The 20,882-nt window shown below is 40.7% G+C and overlaps 1 protein-coding gene across 1 annotated transcript; it reads left to right on the forward strand.

The window, feature by feature from the left end:
• Positions 1 to 491: 491 nt before the first annotated feature.
• LOC138888105 (uncharacterized) lies at positions 492 to 938 on the forward strand. Its single transcript, XM_070169918.1, has one exon. The coding sequence runs from the start codon at positions 492 to 494 to the stop codon at positions 936 to 938; it is 447 nt and encodes a 148-aa protein (XP_070026019.1).
• The last annotated feature ends 19,944 nt before the right edge of the window (positions 939 to 20,882 follow it).

Here is a 20,882-nt window from a genome sequence, read left to right on the forward strand (position 1 = left end):
GGAAGAACAAGGTATGCAATTTCCTATCTATTATGTGAGTCGGACCCGAGGAGATGCTGAAACCAGGTACCCATATTTGGAAAAGTAAGCTCTTGCATTAATAAGCGCATCTAGGAAATTAAAACCATATTTTCAATGCTATCCTGTATGTATAGTGACTACGTACCCACTTCGAAATGTCTTGCATAAACCCGAATTATCAGTCAGATTGGCCAAATGGGCCATCAAACTTGGAGGATATGATATCGAATATCAGCATCGAACGACTATCAAGTCTCAAATTTTGGCAGACTTCGTGGCCAATTTCGCACTTGCCCTCGTACCCGAATTAGAAAAGGAACTCTTGATAAAAACGAGTACGTCATCAAGGGTATGGACCCTCTTTAAAGATGGTGCCTCGAATGTGAAAGGATCCGGGATCGGCATCATTTTAAAACCACCTATGGGCAGTGTCATTAGGCAATCTATCAAGACTTCTAAATTGACTAACTATGAGGGAGTTTGAGGCCATGATTGCAGGTCTCAAACTAGACAAGGGACTTGGAGCAGAGGTCATCGACGCAAATTGTGACTCCCTTTTCGTAGTAAATCAAGTAAACGGGAGCTTCGAGGTTCGAGACGATCGAATGCAGAGTTACTTAGACAAACTTCAAGTGATATTGCACCGCTTCAAGGAATGGACACTGGACCATGTACCTCGAGAGCAGAATAGCGAGGCCGATGCACTTGCAAACTTGGGGTCATTGGTTGAAGAAGATGATATCGTCCCAGGGACTCTCGTCCAACTATCAAAGTTGGTGGTTGAAAAGGGCCATGCAGAGATTAATTCAGCATGTTTAACGTGGGATTGGAGAAATAAGTACATCGACTTCTTAAACTATGGGAAGCTCTCCGCGGACCTAAAGGAGTCAAGAACACTTCGAGCCAAAGCAACTTGATTCTCACTCGATGAAAATGGAATGTTGTGCAGAAGAACCTTCGATGGAGCACTGGCAGTGTGCTTGGGACCCGGGGACACCAATTATGTATTAAGAGAAATCCACGAGGGCACTTATGGGAACCATTCTGGTGCAGACTCTTTGGTTCGCAAGGTGATCAGAGGGGGTATTATTGGGATAGCATGGAAAAGGATAGCAAGGAAGTTCGTTCAAAGGTGTGATAAAACCTAAGATTTGCATTGATGATCCATCAACCCGGTAAACAACTCCATTTGGTCTTATCCCCGTGGCCATTTATGAAATGAGGGATGGACATCGTCGGCCCCCTACCAACGACGCCAGGTAAAGCTAGATCTATTTTGTTTATGATTGACTACTTCTCAAAATGGGTTGAAGCGCAAGACTTTGAGAAGGTAAAAGAAAAAAAAGTCATCGATTTCATATGGTACCACATCATATGTCGGTTCGGAATACCCGCCGAAATAGCATGTGATAATGGGAAACAGTTCACCGGCAACAAAGTAACAAAATTCCTTGAGGACCATAAAATCAAAAGTCACCTTACCACCCAAGTGCAAATGGTTAGACCGAGTCCACAAACAAAACCATAATTCGAAACTTAAAGAAAATGTTAGATGATGCAGAGGGGAAAAGGAGAGAAGTATTGCCCGAGGTGTTATGGGCATATCGAACGACATCAAAGTCGAGCACGGGGAGACCCCATTTTCGTTGGTATACAGGTCCGAAGCTTTGATCCCAGTCAAAGTCGGGGAACCGAGCGTCAGGTTTTGGAATGCCACTGAGGACTCAAATCACGAAGCTATGAACACTTCTCTCGAACTACTCGATGAAAAATGTGTGGACTCATTAATTCGATTGGTCGCTCAGAAACAAAGTATCGAAAGGTATTACAACAGAACGACGAACCTCTGACATTTCGGAGTCGGGGACTTAGTCCTAAGGCCGAGACCCAAACAAATGGAAACTAGGCCCTAATTGGGAAGGACCGTACCGTGTCCTCGGAATCGTAGGGAAAGTATCCTACAAACTTAGCACACTGGAAGGCGAGCAACTACCAAACAATTGGAATGTAGCATTACTCAAACGATATTACTGCTGAGGTGAACGTCTCCCCCTTTTTCATTTGTATTTAAAACTAACTCCTTGCAGATGTTCGATTGGAAACATCGAGGAACCTTTCAGCTCGAAGACCTTGTCTTTTAAAGTGTGTGTCGCACTCTTTTTCCCTTAGATCGGGTTTTTCCCAAATGGGTTTTACCGGCAAGGTTTTTAACGAGGCAACACCAATATGCTACCTAAGGAATATTCAACAAGTATTCAAGGCTTCTTTTCAATCAACCTCGAACATTGGGGGCATCACCCTCGGAGGACGCATTTTCAAAGAAAGAAATTCACGCCAAGGAGGGCCTTGATAGGGGAATGTTGTAACGGGCCAAACAGTCAAATGAATCGTGTCCATATAGAATAGTTGAGCCCTCAGTGGCAAAACATGTATGCATGTATCAATTATTTGAAGAAGCATTCTTATTATATCAAAACAATTTGTGCCTTAAAGAAGTCTATTATTTTCACTTTTAAAGGCTCAAAGGCCGAAACCCCGAATGCACCCGAATAACTCAAAGACTATCATCAACAATCGACACATCGAGTCATCAAACACTCGAACTTATAAGACCTCAAAGAGCATACTCGAGCTAACAAGTCCTCAAAGAGGAACCCCCTCGAAAATGATATATTCGGGGTCTAACTTTTCGATCAAGCTCGGAAAATTATCGGGAAACATGTCCAAGTGACAAATCCGAAGGCTACGGCCATACTAAAGACTATGGACACATAAAGGCTACGGCCAAAATAATGCTATTCGGAGACGTCCGATTTCCACTATAAATTAAAGGCCTTCAAACATTGAAAAATCAGTTAAATCAGTCTACCCCCGGCAAAAGCAAAATTTAAAGGGCTTCGATAAATTCGGCCCCCCGAAAAATCAATGAGATTTGATAAATTTAGCCCTCGAATAATCCAAAGGCTTCGAAAATACCAGCCTTCAGAAAAACCTCAAAAGGTATTCGATTATGTCTACACAAACAAAATGACTAATAAGGTTCTGATACGTTGAACCTTCGAAAAACCCAACGGGTACAAAAACACAAGCTAAGGCATAACTAAAATTTCACTAAGTTTTTTAGCTGAAATGAGGGAAAAATTTATATAGCCATTTTAGAGATCGAAACGGCCCAATTTAAAGAGCCTATGGGCCAATTTTAAAAGATCCTAAGGGCCGATATATAAGAGCCTAAGGGCCATCTTAAAAAGAGCTTAAGGGCCAAAAGCTTATGAGAGTCCGAGACTTCGTTCTCACTCAACTAGAACTCAAAGGCCCCATTGTTCCGAGCTCGCATCAAATTGATTTTAAGCTTAGCTCGAGGACCATCTAAAACCTTAAAAGGTATTACCTTGAGCAATAAAAACCTAAGGGTTTATTACAAATCTGAACCGATACTCGAGCTAAGTATTTGAATCATCGAAATTTTCCACAAACGGGGACAAAATAAAATTCCACACAAATCAAGGTTAGAGCGAAAATATACTTTATATTCACAAGGAAAATTTACAAAACATTTACAACGACCACAAGGGGCCCTTGCTAAAAAATTCAAAAACTACATCTTTAGCGGCTCTATCTTCGGGAGTCTCCTATCTTTCGGGACATCTTCTTCGGTTTCCTCGTCCCCAGAGCCACTCGCCACATCCTCGTCATCGGAGACAACGTGAAACCTAGCATTAGTTTCTCGTGCCTTTACCTCAGCTATCTCTCTGGCAAGGTCGAACCCTCTGCCTTGGATTTCTTCAAGAGTCTCCCTCCGAGCTTAGCACTTAGCCAATTCATTGCTCCGTCTTCCCTGGTCGGAGGCATCGCTCAACTCAGCTTGAACATCCGCGATTTCCCTCAAGTATATGACTATGGATTTTTCAGCCACAACCTTCGTCTTCTCAGATTCGGCCTTAGCTTGTACAGTTTCAGCCTAAGCCTGCGCGGCTTAGGCCCGGGCTTTAACAAGCACGACCTCCAACTCTTTGATTTTCCTGGACTGAGCCAGACGCTTCACTTTATTACATTGGAGCCGAGCTTCAGCCAAGGCCAGTTGGTCCATAACAGCTTCCTTGTCGGCAGCAAGTTGAACCATGTTCTTCTTCTACTGATGACAATCCGCTCGAACTTGATCTACCTCACCCCGGAGCTGCCCAATCATATCTAGTTTTTGTTGCAGCTGAGATATCAAAGTGTTAGCCTCTAAAGTAGGGCCAGGAAGGCCGCACTCTGTTAAAATCGCAGTTACCTATTCATCTAGATCGGACTCACTCTTTTGATCTTTGTCCAATGCGGTTCGTAGATCCTTAAGCTCCTCTTCCTTCTGGCTACAGAGGAGCCTCAGGGCATTCTCTTCGCCCGAAACTTTCTTGAGCTCGGCCTCGCATTGGCTCAGCTCAGCTCTAAACTTTACAATGACCTGTAAGTGAAATGGAGATATGTCAGTCAAGAGAAAAGAAAGGAAAAAAATTACAATAAAAAGGGCAAGTCCTTACCCGGGAAAGGAGACGTTAGGCCTCTTTGAAAATGGAAAACGCATCATTAAGGTCATTAGCATCCTCAATCCTAGCGTAGCAACCCTGAAAGGGTTCGTCCTCGATGACCTTGTTCGGATCGGGCATATGCCAAGCGTTGGCTTCTTCGATTGCCCCCTCAGAATAAGTTGGCAATAAAAGGGAGTGAACTATTGTCGCGGCCCCGAGCTCTTCACTCAGGGCGTTCTCATTAACATTGGGGGTCTCAGCATTTACCCCCTCCAGTATAGTTGTTGAAGACGAAGGGACAATCTCAGCCTCCAGGGAAACAGGGGCCTTGCCCGTTTCTTCCTTCGAGGAATCCTTGCCACGGGATTCTTTACCATAATTGGAAATATACCATATTAGGGTTTTTCCCTCCTATATAAGGGTACCTCAATCATTTGTAAAGATCATCTCATTCACTGCAATAGAACATTCTACTCTGCTTTTCTCGTTTATTGTGCTCCACAATTGTTCTTCAACTTTGTTACTTTTACTTTATAGTTCATACTTTATTGCTCTTAACTCACCTCGAGGCCCCCTGAGATAATCGAGCTCGAGGTCCCTATTTCTCTAATAGTACTGGTTTGGTTCATCAATTCTTCTTACTTAAACATAATATTACTTGTATATTCACTAGTATTAAAATAAATCACATATCTTTAAAACCATAACTCATATTTAATAGTTACTCTTATTTTTGAGGTAAACAGTTTGGCGATCACCATTGGGCTAAAGATAATTGTGATTATTTTAGTGCTAGTTTTCTGATAAGACACGTTATTCTTCACACTTTTTCTTGTCAAAGATTCTTTTTCAGGCTAAAACATGTCTAGAACAAGAAATGCACCTGACCATGACAACAAAGGTCTCGAAGAAAACAACATTATAGGGGTCGGTGTACCACCAATCAACCCTGAGGGAGTGCCAAATATGGAGCCAGTTGATATCAGTTCACATAATGCTCTAAATACGGACTCAGGCGCAGATCCCGATGGAGATGTATGTAGGGAAGCCCGAGCCGGAGGCCAAGGAACACGAGGAATGGAAGAAGGAGGACTCAACCTCCAAGTAATATTCGAGATGTTGTAAGCTCAGCAAGTCGTCGTCTATCAACTTGAGAGTCAGAACAGAACTCCAAAAACCGTCGAACCAGTGAATGCCCGGCATACTGAACCAGAGCTTGAAAGGCCCGATGAAAGAGGCTCGGGGACTAACCCAACAATCATGAAAATGCTCCAGGAACTAACTGAAAGGATTGAGTGAGGAGAAAAGAAGATAGAAGACAATGATAAGAAGGTGGAAACTTATAACTCCCGAGTAGACTAGATACCGGGAGCACCTCTAGTTTTGAAAGGTCTAGACGCCAAAAAGTTCAAACAAAAACCTTTCTCCCCAAGTGTGGCTCCAATGCCCATTCCCAAGAAGTTTCGCATGCCCGATATACCGAAATATAACAGAACAACTGACCCTAACGAACATATTATTTCATACACTTATGGAATTAAAGGAAATGACTTGAATACGACGATGAAATCGAGTCAGTATTATTGAAAAAGTATGAGGAAATACTATCAAAAGGAGCTATGATTTGGTATCACAACATAATTACAAACTCTATTGATTCATTTGCTATGTTGGCGGACGCCTTCGTGAAAGCACACGTTGGGGCCATAAAGGTGGCAACAAGAAAATCGGACGTCTTCAAGATAAAACAAAGGGACGACGAGATGCTAAAGGAGTTTGTGTCCCGGTTTCATATAGAATGAATGGAATTACCACTGGTCTCCGATGGATGGACAGTTCAGGCCTTTATGCAAGGTTTGAATGAAAGAAGCTCGATTGCATCTCGACAGCTAAAGTAGAACTTGATCGAATATCCAGTTGTGACATGGTCGGATGTACACAATTGTTATCAGTCAAAAATTAGGGTCGAGGATGACCAGTTGGGAGCCCCCTCGGGCTTAGTTCATCATAACAGATTCGTAGCCAAGCCCCTAAGGGACACAAACCGGGGATCAAGATTTATCAAAGAACGGTATCAACCATATGCCAATCAAAAGAACAACGACCCGAGCCACAACACTTCTCGGAGCGATCGGAGAAGCGACTGAGTTCAAGGTTCTCAAGGACTCATAAGCAAGAACGGGTTCGATAAGCACGCCGACCCCGCTGAGATCCCTCGATTGTCAGAGTACAACTTCATCATAGATGCATCAAGGATCATCTCAGTTATCGGGAAAATCAAAGATACTAAGTGGCCCAGGACAATACAGACCGATCCCTCTCAAAGGAACCCGAACTTGATGTGCTAGTATCATGGCACACATGGTCATAGAACAGAGGATTGTAAGCAGTTAAAGGAAAAAGCGACTAGGTTATTCAATGAGGGCCACCTTCGAGAATTCCTAAGTGATTGGGTTAAGAATCACTTTAGGGAAAGAGATGCAGGCAGGAAGAATGAACCTGAAGAACCTCAAAATGTCATTCACATGATCATCGGCGGAGTCGACATCTCACAGGGACCTATATTAAAACGTACCAAAGTATCCATAACAAGGGAGAAACGGACTCGAGATTATATGCCCGAGGACACCCTCACATTTAGCGAGAAAGACCTCGAGGCCTTATCTCAGCCTCACAACGATGCACTGGTAATTTCTATCCTTTTAAATAAAGTTCAAGTTAAACATGTTCTCGTGGATCCAGGTAGTTCGGCAAATATAATCAGGTCAAGGGTCGTGGTACAGCTCGGGTTGCTCGATCAAGTCATACCCGCATCTCAAGTCTTGAATGGCTTCAACATGGCAAGTGAAACAACGAAGGGAGAAATCCTCCTCCCAGTCAACGTGGCCAAAACCATACAAGACACCAAATTTCATGTCATCAAAGGTGACATGAGGTATAATGCTTTGTTTGGAAGGACATGGATCCATAGCATAAGGGCGGTGCTATCGACTCTTCATCAGATGATGAAGTTCCCAACAAAGGATGGCGTGAAAATAGTATATGGAAAGCAGCATGCAGCTAAAGAGATGTTTGTAGTGCATGACTTGGCACCGGTATCGGCACCATCCATATCGAAAAAGTTGAAGGACGAACAGGTGGCCAAATAGCAATTACAGCCCATACCCTCGGTTAAGCCCGAGGGACAGGTGTTCGATGAACAGGTGGCTGAGGACGAAGAAGAAGATTTCTTCATCCCCCGAGCCTTCGTTTCCCCCAATGAAACGAATGCGATGAAGTCCACGGTCGAAGAATTCGAAGCAGGCCATATTGATCGAACATCTTCCAGAACGAAAGGTATACTTGGGGACGGGGTTAACCCCCGAACTCAGGAAAAAACTCATTCAATTTCTTATCAATAATATTGATTTCTTCGCCTGGTCCCACTTAGATATGACAGGGATCCCACTGGAGATAACTACCATTCGACTAAGTGTCGATCCCAGATTTAAACCGGTGTCGCGCCCCTTTTTTCCTTATCAGAGAAAGTCCGATTTTTGACATTCACAAGGTGTAATGACTTATTTCTTTTTGGGAATTAGGTTATTTGAAGAGTCGCCACCTAACGGATTATGGTGCGTTAGGGCACTTAAAGTGATTAACGCTTGGACTGGTTTGTATTACCAGAGATTAGGGTAAGGGCTCGAAGTAACCTCGAGGGGAAGGTGTTAGGCATCCCTCTTGGTCCACAACTGTGGGTCCCGGCCAAACTTATATTCACAAATTAGTCCATATAAATAAACAGTTGAATCAAATAAGTTGCATGTAAAGCACGTTGGATAGTTCACGTAGTAAGATAAAAGTTTGAACAAGTTGTAAAAGACGAAAGTTTTAAATAAAAAGAGGGTTTGGTATAGAGGGGTCCTAAGTTGTTTGTCCTATAGGATTACCCCACGCAATTTTCGGTAAACACTCCTCGATGAGGGGCTACATGTGAAATTAACGCGTAGTCATCATATCCCACGTCTACCCTTCCCATCCTCTTATTGGTCATGCAAAACGAGTGTTTGGTCATTGAAACCTATTGCGTGCTGCTACTCGTCCCTTCTTAATGGTACCGGAGGGAGTTAGGACCTATACCTATAGGTAGTTCTAGACATACCTCTAGGGTTTAGAAAGGCAAAAATTCTAAGGCGACAATCAAAATATTTAGGACTTCCACATAATGGGAGCAATTAAGAGGCTCACAGTTTCCTTCTCAAACAAACATACGAGTAGCACGACTTAAACACAAATAAGGTCTTTATTAATCAATGTCCTAAAGCAGGATATCTAAGTGACTATGCAGAAATAGACTAAACTTTTTATACCCAGAAGTTATAACCTAGTAGTTGCCTAGGGATTCCTTTTTTAAAAGCTTATTAGAATCAGAAACGATAGAGACAACTTCAGGGAAATGCAGTTTTTGAAAATGCCCTAAGGCTTGCCTATATGCAGTAGACTATGTCTATGTTAACGCAGGAACAAACAGGTTTTCGAAATAGACCTCTTTAATACCTATAGGCATGATACCTAATGAGATTGAAGCAATTTTGAAAGAACTTGTTTTAGGAAATATTTAACACTTAATAAGACCAATTTTTTAATAGAACTAGGCATAATGAAGTTGATTCATTAGGCTAATTAAATTACCAGACAGAATTGCGAGTAGGGATCCCTGTAGGCATGATATCTAGGCATATTACTAATTTAAGACAATTTGCAGCAACATACAGAAAGACTTATTAGAACTGAATCGGAGTTGAGTCCTATAGGCATGGCATCTATATTTGAACTGATTTAAACACGATTGTTGGGACCTATAAGCATGATCTCTAACATGACAAAATGCAGAACCTTATGAACATGATTTCTACCTGATGCAAACAAAATTGGAAGTGAGATACTATAGGCATGATTTCTATTATTCAAAGTAGTCAGATTTAAAAGAGGAAAACCCTATGAGCATGTTTTCTATTGACTAAAGCAAGCAAACTTCAAAAATAAGGTCCTAAGTGCAGGATTTCTACCCGTATTACCCTTTAAAGCATACATCTACAAATCCTTTTACTAAATACCCCAAATATTTGTTTACAAATTATTACAGGCCAATGAATAAAGTACATAAGTAGAAATAGAAATCAAGAAGCTATTCTATAGGGAGCCTGCAATTAGGCCCAAATTTTCCAAAGTCTCCAATGGTCTCACAAGCCTTATTCCCATAGACAAATCAGAGTCTAGGTGCATCAAAGTTTACTAAGGGTCTCAAGGACCCCGGACAATGCATACACCTAGACTTAACAACCAAGAGTTGAACCAGTGCAGTATGGAAAGGCCAGCTTCAGCATGCCAGAGTTCAAAGGGCTCTCAAGAGGATCTCAAGGCAGTATACATACTAGAGGGGGCAGAACTTATTGACTAAAAGTGAAGTGAAAGTGCAAGACACAAGTTGAAAGAGGTTTATTAAAGATTGGATTTGAAAGTCTATTTTGAAAGCAATTAGTAAAGCAACAAAGATTGTTTGAAAAGAAGTTGGAGTAGTGAACAAAGCTCAAACACCTTAAGATAGGATCACACACAGCTAGTCTACAGAATCCAAATAAATTCAGTAGTCACATAGAGGTCAAGGGGTTTGGGGATACACAGACATTTGACTGCAAACACATAACCCAGCAAGGGTCTTAGGACTGGTTTGGACATGCTTAGAAATAGTTGATACTGGCATAATCACAAACCAGTCAGGAAGAACACATAGAAAATGGGTAATAGGATTTGGGGAATCATAGGATGGTAAGCACATAAGAAGTAAAAGGTAATTGACAAGGCATGCTTTGAAACACACATAAGGGAATACATTAATCTAAAGGGAAGGGGAGACATAATAACATGCTGATAATGTAACTTAACTACAAGTTTCACAACAGAACCACAAGTAGAAGTAAACTAGAAATAAGAGAAACTGAAACAATAAGAGAAGGATGTTGTTGTTGTGATTTTAAATCAAAACTAGGACATACCAGTAAAGAGAGAAGTAAGCAGAATGAAAGAACAAGAGAGCACAGATGATTAGCCTTGTCTTGCAGCCAGCTAATAGCAACAAATAACACAAAAGAGAGGGGAGAGCAGAGATTTTTAGTAAGAGAGTTAGTTTTTGAAAACCAAGTGTTTGCGTCTGTGTTAATGAAAGACTTAGAATATTTATAGTTGAAAGTAGGTAGTGAAATAAGGTAAGAATCATAGTATCATAATAATTGAAGAACTCAGAATCAATCAATTAGAGAATCAAGGAAGTATTCCCTTAAGTTAAAGGGAATCAAATCAAGCGGGAAGATTCAATATCATATAAGGCAAGAAAAAAATCAGTGCATGACTAAATAAGGAAGGAGTCAAGGTTCAGTAAGCATAGAGTAGTCAATTAAGACTAAATTAATAAAACCTTAATTAAGGACACGACTCAGTAGAAATAAAGTATCATAGCAAATATGGTAACGAAATCAGTCAGCTTAAACAGACGGGGTAAAGCTTTTAGGGCTTTTAAAAGAAAATCTTTCTATCACCATCAATTAAAGAAATCAGAATCAATCAAGAGAGAATCATGATTCTGTATTTTTAACATATAAATAGAGAAGATCAAACAGACGTAGCAAACATGCAAGGTAGCCATAGTGACAGAAAGAAGCAAGAGATGAATAAACAAAATGAGCATAATCATACAGAAGTGACATAAGTAGGCTAAGGATTTAATAAAACACATTCGAAGCATGGTAACCATGGAAGATTAACAAGAATCAAGTAAACAGGCTAACACACAGAACCAAAGCAAAGAAAATCTTAGAAATTAGGGCTTTTGACATAGGCGAATTAAAAGCAGTAAGAATATAACATCGGTCAAAATAATCAAGGAAAGAGGTTTAATCATAAAGAAAACTAGTTAAAACAAGTGTAGAGAGAACTCCGAGAAAACCCTAATTTTTTAAAGAAAGTAAAAACGGTTTAAAGTTGAGGATCTTTCAGAAGAAGTTCGAAATAGTGCAAATCATAGGAAGAAACAGACTTAAAGCATTAAAAATAACACAGATCTAAGAGATTCAAACGAGAGTTATGGTTTCAAAGGGAACCTAGATAGAAACGAAAGAACCTATTGTAAACTTCACCGATCGTAACATATAAGGTGTGATTTTGCCCAAAATCACACCGGAGAAGCCATGAGTACAGAAACCCTAGATCCAAATCAACATGGCTCAAGACCCTTGAAGGCCTTAGAGATGATGAGCAAGGCGGTGGAGTGACCATTGGAGGCTTGGGGTTGAAAGGTAGTCGCCGGAGATAACCGAAGAAGGGAGGAGATTGACGGAGTCTAGGGTTAGGTTGAGAGAAGAGAGAAGATTAAAGGATTTGAAGGCGGCGGATTTAGAAAATGGTTTAGGGTTTGGGGTGTATGAATTAAAAAGGAAAGAACAAAGGAGGGTCGTTGATCTTTTAGATCAACGGCCAAGATCTGATAGGTTTGGGTCGGGTAGGAAGTGTTTGGGGCCTGGGTCGGGTTATTTAATAGGATGTTGGGCTGGGGAGGGGTCTGAATTAGGCTAAAATTGAAAGCCAAATCTGGCTATGATTTAAATAGCCAATTTTTCCTATTTTAATTTATAATAAATAATAGGTAATTTATGGAAAATAATTTAAGGTGCCAAAATGATTTAAAATACATAATTATCATTTTAAAAATATATGGACCAACTTTATGCATAAAAATATAATTATACCTTAAAATGGGCTAACATTGCAATTATATGCAATTTTGCTTAAAACAATACTAAATGTAATTATAAAAATGCATAAAAATTATAGGGATAATGCATAAAAGTACCCCCTGACCTATACCCGGATTCCCAACTACATACTTTTTCTTTGCGAAAATCCTATTACCCCCCTAAACTTATTTTTACTTTAAATGGAATTATTTTTACCTTTAACGCTGACTTGGCAGAGTGTGTGTAGCAAGAAAATCGATTTTTAGATTAATTTTTATTTTTTTTACCATTTTTTCTTACTTTTTTTCCTTTTCCTTTTCCTTTGTCTTTTTTCTTTTACTTTTTTTTTCGTTTTTTCTCTAATTCCGACGAATATTCATTCACTGACGACTTTGTCTAACCATTTTCTTTTATTTTTTTTCTTTTCACACACAAATTAAACTCTCAAAATATTTTATTCATAAGCAGAGCAAAATATACTCAGATTTGGGGGGGGAAAATTCATCATCAGAAAACTTTCCCACGCCAAAAAAAAATGATATATTTAAATTTTAATTGGAAAAAGTTTTCTCAGCTTATATTCGTTTTTATTTCTTTTTCTCTTACTCCCACCCATAAATTACACTATCAAGAAAATTTTATATAAAAATTTATATATATATATATATATAAAATAAAACACACTTAGATCGGGATAAAAATCTATCGCCGGAAAAAAGGGTATTTGTGAAATTCCGACGACCACCATTTTATGCCGCCGGTGACCAAAACAAAAAGAAAGAGAATGAAATAACCAAAAAATGAGAATAATAAGAAATAAGAAAAAAGGATAAGAAAAAGAAGAAAGAATAAAAAAAATACTAAAAATACATGGGGGGCGCGTGTAGCTCACCACTTGCCAAGAATTCAGTTGTCTAGTTTTAGGGTGCAAATAATTCCATTTAAAATAAGTTTAGGGGGGTAATAGGATTCCCGCAAAGAAAAAGTGTGTAGTTGGAAATCCGGGTATAGGTGAGGGGGGTACTTATGCATTTTTCCAAAATTATATTAGTCATATTTTGGCATAAATATAGAAATTAAATGAATAACTCCTCGTAATAGTAATTTTGAAAATAATTATTGGGGATTTTATGAATAAAAGGGGAGAAGATAAATCAATTTAAACCCTTAAAATTCTGGAAAAAATTATAAAAATCTTGTGCATGCTTATATATGCATATATATGCTATTTTGAAGGTATTTATGGATATTAAAAATATATAGAGAGAAATTGGGTATCAACAACCGGTGAAGCAAAAGAGGAGACCTCAGTCGCATACATTCATCAAAGAAGAAGTAACTAAACTTCTCAAAATAGGATCCATTAGGGAAGTAAAATATCCCGAGGGCTAGCTAACGTAGTGATATTCCACAAAAAGGGGAATAAACTTAGAATGTATGTAGACTACAAAGATTTGAAAAAGGAATGCCCTAAAGATTCTTTCACATTGCCCAATATCGATCGTTTGATCGATGCTACGGCTGGCCACGAGATCCTTACTTTTCTCGATGCCTACTGATCGAGGCCAACCCTGTACTACTATAAAGTAGCAAGAGTGGTTGAAGCAACTTTTACCCGAGAAGGTCGGGATTGATTTTCACGGGGAGCTAGAGATTGGAGTTGAGTTTCTATCTAAATTGGAGTTGCGTAATTGTTCCTAATTACACTTCTATTTATAATTGGTTTTGATATTACTTCTAATTTTATACTACTAAGATGCTAAATTTGGCTAAGTGAAGCTAAGAGTAAACTATTAAAGGTTGTCTAAATTGGTAAAAGGCACTAGGGAAGTGACTTTCTTCTAGGTGGGTGATTGACGGATTCTCGAGTCTAAGGCTAGATTATCATATTTGGGGAGTATGATATAACCCTCGCACGATTCTACTCACTCTATACCTCTTGGTAGTTTGAGTGATTTTGCCCTAATTGACTTTCTCAAGACCAATTGGGTATGATAATTTGTGCAAACAATAGAGGTTCAAGTCGGGTATTACTATCTCTAGGTTTAACCCTTTAATTGGGGCTATCAATCTCTTGAATACGCCTCAATTCCTTGTTGGACCAATTTCATAGACTTATGATCTCTTTCTCAAGAAGAGCCAAAATCAATTAGGCATAAACTCGTGTTTGCAACCATTAATTCAAAATTTAAATCATAAATTAGTCCAAATATGAAACACCCATATGCATTCAAGCCTTAAAACACAATACCCATCAATTACCCACACTAGGATTGAGCCACAACCCTAGCTAATGGGTCTAGCTACTCATGATTATAGAAGAAAATAAAGAAATAGATGAAGATAAACCCATAATATTTAATCACTATATAAAATTTGAATATTCAATGATGAAACAAAGCTAAAATTACTCAAAATAGAGAAAGGAGTACTGTTCACGAGCGCAGCTCTTCGTCAAAATACAACTGATGACCTAATAATAGGAAAAAACCAAACAAAATCGAGTGCGGCCGTACTAAGGCGTTTGGCTGAAACAAACTGCTCTCTGAACTTGGCCACCGAGGGCGTACAAAATACACCACGGCCGCGGTGGCTTCTCTTGCAGTCCGCACGAAATGGACCGCAGATCGCATTGGACATATTCCTCCAACTTGGCAACTCTCTGATCTTGGGCTTTGCGGACTGCACAAATCGAGTGCGGCCACAATGAAATCAATGCGGTCCACACAAAATACTTTGCGGCCGCATTGCTTGGATTCTTTAATTGAACACTCTCTGAACCTCTTCTTTGCGGACCGCACAAAATGCTGTGCGGCCGCACTTGTCCATTTATACTGAGCTTGGCCTTGTTCTTGGTACTTGTGCATGTTTCACTCCTTTTTGAGTTGGTATTGACGCATTGTCACCTTATTGACCAAACCCTGCAATCAAGTACACCATGTGAGCCTTTAGGACTATTTTGTATGCATTTCTAATCAAAACTTAAGTACGAAAGAGTGTAATATGCATCATAATCCCTAGTTATCACCTACTCCAGGTACAACCAAATTCAAATGAACACGAAGGACCAGGAAAAGACTCTGTTCATCATGAAGTATTGTACGTATTGTTATAATGTAATGTCATTCGGACTAAAAAAATGCAGGAGCCATATATCAACACCTAGCTAATAAGACGTTCAAACATCAAATAGGCAAATCCATGGAAGTTTATAGATGTCATGCTAGTTAAGTCCCTACGCACAGAGGACCATTTGACCTATTTGCAGGTGACATTCGATATCCTAAGAAAGTACAACATGAATCTCAACCTCGAGAAATGCGATTATTGAGTCGGCTCGAGCAAGTTCGTAGGCTTCAAGGTGTCAAACAGGGGTATCGAGATCAACCCCGATAAAATCAAAGCCATCGAGGAAATCACCGTAGTGAACAATGTGAAAGTTGTACAATGGTTGACCGGAAGGATAACTGCCCTAGGCCGATTTATCTCGAGGTCATCAAATCGAAGCCATCATTTCTTTTTCATACTCAAGAAGAAGAACAACTTCACATGGACTCCGGAGTGCCAACAAGCCTTGGAAGAATTAAAAAGGTATCTCTCGAGCCCACCTCTGCTCCATACTCCGCAGGAGGATAAAACACTCTACTTGTATCTAGTCGTGTCCGAGGTGGCGGTAAGTGGCGTGTTGGTTCGAGAAGAGCAAGGTATGCAATTTCCTATCTGTTATGTGAGTCAGACCCGAGGAGATGCTGAAACCAGGTACCCATATTTGGAAAAGTTAGCTCTTGCATTAATAAGTGCATCTAGGAAATTAAAACCATATTTTCAATGCTATCCTGTATGTGTAGTGACTACGTACCCACTTCAAAATGTCTTGCATAAACCCGAATTATCAGTCAGATTGGACAAATGGGCCATCGAACTTGGAGGATATGATATCGAATATCAGCCGCGAATGACTATCAAGTCTCAAATTTTGGCAGACTTTGTGGCCGATTTCACACCTGCCCTCGTACCCGAAGTAGAAAAGGAACTCTTGATAAAAACGAGTACGTCATCAGGGGTATGGACCCTCTTCAAAGATGGTGCCTCGAATGTGAAAGGATCCAGACTCGGCATCGTTTTAAAATCACCTACGGGCAGTGTCATTAGGCAATCTATCAAGACTTCTAAATTGACAAACAATAAGGGAGTTTGAGGCCATGATTGCAGGTCTCAAACTAGACAAGGGACTTGGAGCAGAGCTCATCGACGCAAAGTGTGACTCCCTTTTCGTAGTAAATCAAGTAAAAGGGAGCTTCGAGGTTCGAGATGATCGAATGCAGAGTTACTTAGACAAAATTCAAGTGATATTGCACCACTTCAAGGAATGGACACTGGACCATGTACCTCGAGAGCAGAATAGCGAGGCCGATGCACTTGCAAACTTGGGGTCATTGGTTGAAGAAGATGATATCGTCCCGGGGACTATTGTCCAACTATCAAAGTTGGTGGACGCAAAAGGCCATGTAGAGATTAATTCAACATGTTTAACATGGGATTGGAGAAATAAGTACATCGACTACATAAAGAATGGGAAGCTCTCCGCGGACCCAAAAGAGTCAAGAACACTTCGAGCCAAAGCAGCTTGATTCTCACACGATGAAAATGGAATGTTGTACTGAAGAACCTTCGATGAAGCACTAGCAGTGTGCTTGGGACCCGGGGACACCGATTATGTATTAAGAGAAATCCACGAGGGCACTTATGGGAACCATTCTGGTGCAGACTCTTTGGTTCGCAAGGTGATCAGAGGGGGTATTATTGGGATAGCATGGAAAAAGATACCAAGGAAGTTCGTTCGAAGGTGTGATAAATACCAAAGATTTGCATCGATGATCCATCAACTCAGTGAACAACTCCATTTGGTCTTATCCCCGTGGCCATTTATGAAATTAGGTATGGATATCGTCGACCCCCTACCAACGGCGCCAGGTATAGCTAGATTTTTTTTTATGATTGACTACTTCTCAAAATTGGTTGAAGAGCAAGACTTCGAGAAGGTAAGAGAAAAATGTCATCGACTTCATATGGGACCACATCATATGTCGGTTCGGAATACCCGCCGAAATAGCATGTGATAATGGGAAACAGTTCACCGGCAGCAAAGTAACAAAATTCCTTAAGGACCATAAAATCAAAAGTCACCTTACCACCCAAGTGCAAATGGTCAGACCGAGTCCACAAACAAAACCATAATTCGAAACTTAAAGAAAATGTTAGATGATGCAGAGGGGAAATGGAGAGAAGTATTGCCCGAGGTGTTATGGGCATATCAAATGACATCAAAGTCAAGCACGGGGAGACCCCGTTTTCGTTGGTATATGGGTCCGAAGCTTTGATCCCAGTCAATGTCGGGGAACCTAGCGTCTGGTTTCAGCATGCCACTGAGGACTCAAATCATGAAGCTATGAACACTTCTCTTGAACTACTTGATGAAAAATGTGAGGCCTCATTAATTCGATTGGTCACTCAGAAACAAAGTATCGAAAGGTATTACAACAGAACGACGAACCTCTGACATTTCGGAGTCGGGGACTTAGTCCTAAGGAAAGTCACTCTCAACACTCGAGACCCAAACAAATAGAAACTAGGCCCTAATTGGGAAGGACCGTACTGTATCCTCGGAGTCGTAGGTAAAGGATCCTACAAACTTAGCACACTGGAAGGCGAGCAACTACCAAACAATTGGAATGTATCATTACTCAAACGATATAACTGCTGAAGTGAACGTCTCCCCCTTTTTCATTTGTGTTTAAAACTAACTCCTTGCAGATGTTCGATTGGAAACATCGAGGCACCTTTCAGCTCGAAGACCTTGTCTTTTAAAGCATGTGTTGCACTCTTTTTCCCTTAGATCGGGGTTTTCGCAAATGGGTTTTACCGGCAAGGTTTTTAACGAGGCAACACTTATATGCTACCTAAGGAATATTCAACAAGTATTCAAGGCTTCTTTTCAATCAACCTCGAACATTGGGGGGCATCACCCTTGGAGGACGCATTTTCGAAGAAAGCAATTCACGCCAAGGAGGGCCTCGATAGGGGAATGTTGTAACGGGCCAAACGCTCAAATGAATCGTGTCCATATAGAATAGTCGAGCCCCCAGTGGCAAAACATGTACGCATGTATCAATTATTTGAAGAAGCATTCTTATTATATCAAAACAATTTGTGCCTTAAATAAGTCTATTATTTTCACTTTTAACGTCTTAAAGGCCGAAACCCCGAATGCACCCGAATAACTCAAAGACTATCATCAATAATCGACACATCGAGTCATCAAACACTCGAATGTATATGACCTCAAAGAGGCATACTCGAGCTAACAAGACCTCAAAGAGGCACCCCCTCGAAAACGATATATTCGGGGTCTAACTTTTCGATCAAGTTCGGAAAATTATCGGGAAACAAGTCCAAGTGACAAATCCGAAGGCTACGGCCATACTAAAGACTATGGACACATAAAGGCTACGATCAAAATAATGCTATTCGGAGACGTCCGATTACCGCTATAAATTAAAGGCCTTCAAACATTGAAAAATCAGTTAAATCAGGCTACCCCCGGCAAAAGCAAAATTTAAAGGGCTTCGATAAATTCATCCCCCCGAAAAATCAATGGGATTTGATAAATTTAGTCCTCGAATAATCCAAAGGCTTCGAAAATACCAGCCTTTAGAAAAACCTCAAGAGGTATTCGATTATGTCTACACAAACAAAATGACTAATAAGGTTCTGATACGTTGAACCTTCGAAAAACCCAATGGGTACAAAAACACAAGCTAAGGCATAACTAAAATTTCACTAAGTTATTTAGCTGAAATAAGGGAAAAATTATATAGCTATTTTAGATATCGAAACGGCCCAATTTAAAGAACCTATTGGCCAATTTTAAAAGAGCCTAAGGGCCGATATATAAGAGCCTAAGGGCCATCTTAAAAAGAGCTTAAGGGCCAAAAGCTTATGAGAGTCAGAGACTTCGTTCTCACTCAACTCGAACTCAAAGGCCCCATTGTTCCGAGCTCGCATCAAATTGATTTTAAGCTTAGCTAGAGGACCATCTAAAACCTTAAGAGGTATTACCTTGAGCAATAAAAACCTAAGGGTTTATTACAAATCTGAACCGATACTCGAGCTAAAGTATTTCAATCATCGAAATTTTCCACAAACAGGGACAAAATAAAATTCCACACAAATCGAGGGATAGAGCGAAAAGATACTTTATATTCACAAGGGAAATTTAAAAAACATTTACAACGACCACAAGGGGCCCTTGCTCAAAAATTCAGAAACTACATCTTTAGCGACTCTATCTTCGGGAGTCTCCTATCTTTCGGGACATCTTCTTCGGTTTCCTCATCCCCGGAGCCTCTCGCCACATCCTTGTCATCGGAGACAACGATAAACCTAGCATTAGTTTCCCGTGCCTTTTCCTCAGCTATCTCCCCGGCAAGGTCGAACCCTCGACCTTGGATTTCTTCAAGAGTCTCCCTCCGAGCTTAGCACTTAGCCAATTCATTGCTCCGTCTTCCCTGGCCAGAGCATCGCTCTGCTCAGCTTGAACGACCGCGATTTCCCTCAAGTATATGACTATGGATTTATCAGCCACAACCTTCGTCTTCTCAGCTTCGGCCTTAGCCTGTACAGTTTCAGCCTTAGCCTGCGCAGCTTAGGCCCGGGCTTTAACTAGCTCGGCCTCCAACTCCTTGATTTTCCTGGATTGAGCCAAACCCTTTGCTTTATTACCTCGGAGCTGAGCTTCAGCCAAGGCCAGTTGGTCCATAACAGCTTCCTTGTTGGCAGCAAGTTGATCCATGTTCTTCTTCCACTGATGACAATCGGCTCAAACTTGATCTACCTCACCCCGGAGCTGCCCAATCATATCTAGTTTTTGTTGCAGCTGAGATATCAAAGTGTTAGCCTCTGAAGTAGGGCCAAGAAGGCCGCACTCTGTTAAAATCGCAGTTACCTATTCATCTAGCTCGGACTCGCTCTTTTGATCTTTGTCCAATGCGGTTCGGAGATCCTTAAGCTCATCTTCTTTCTGGCTACAGAGGAGCCTCAGGGCCTTCTCTTCGCCCAAAACTTTCTTGAGCTCGGCCTCGCATTGGCTCAACTTAGCTCTAAACTTTACGATGACCTGTAAGTGAAATTGAGACATGTCAGTCAAGAGAAAAGAAAGGGAAAAAATTACAATAAAAAGGGCAAGTCCTTACCCGGGAAAGGAGACGTTAGGCCTCTTCGAAAATGGAGAACACATCATTAAGGTCATTAGCATCCTTAATCCTAGCATAGCAACCCTGAAAGGGTTCATCCTCGTTGACCTTGTTCGTATTGGGCATATGCCAAGCGTTGGCTTCTTCGATTGCCCCCTCAGAATAAGTTGGCAATAAAAGGGAGTGACCTGTTGTCGCGGCCCCGAGCTCTTCACTCAGGGCGTTCTCATTAACATTGGGGGTCTCAGCATTTACCCCCTATGGTATAGTTATTGAAGACGAAGGGACAATCTCAACCTCCAGGGATACAGGGGCCTTGCCCGTTTCTT

This window comes from Nicotiana sylvestris, chromosome 3 (assembly GCF_000393655.2).
Source record: "Nicotiana sylvestris chromosome 3, ASM39365v2, whole genome shotgun sequence".
Classification (NCBI taxonomy): domain Eukaryota; kingdom Viridiplantae; phylum Streptophyta; class Magnoliopsida; order Solanales; family Solanaceae; genus Nicotiana; species Nicotiana sylvestris.

Coding starts and splice junctions, on each gene's coding strand:
- LOC138888105 (XM_070169918.1), top strand. CDS start 492: ATGAGGGAGTTTGAGGCCATGATTGCAGGTCTCAAACTAGACAAGGGA.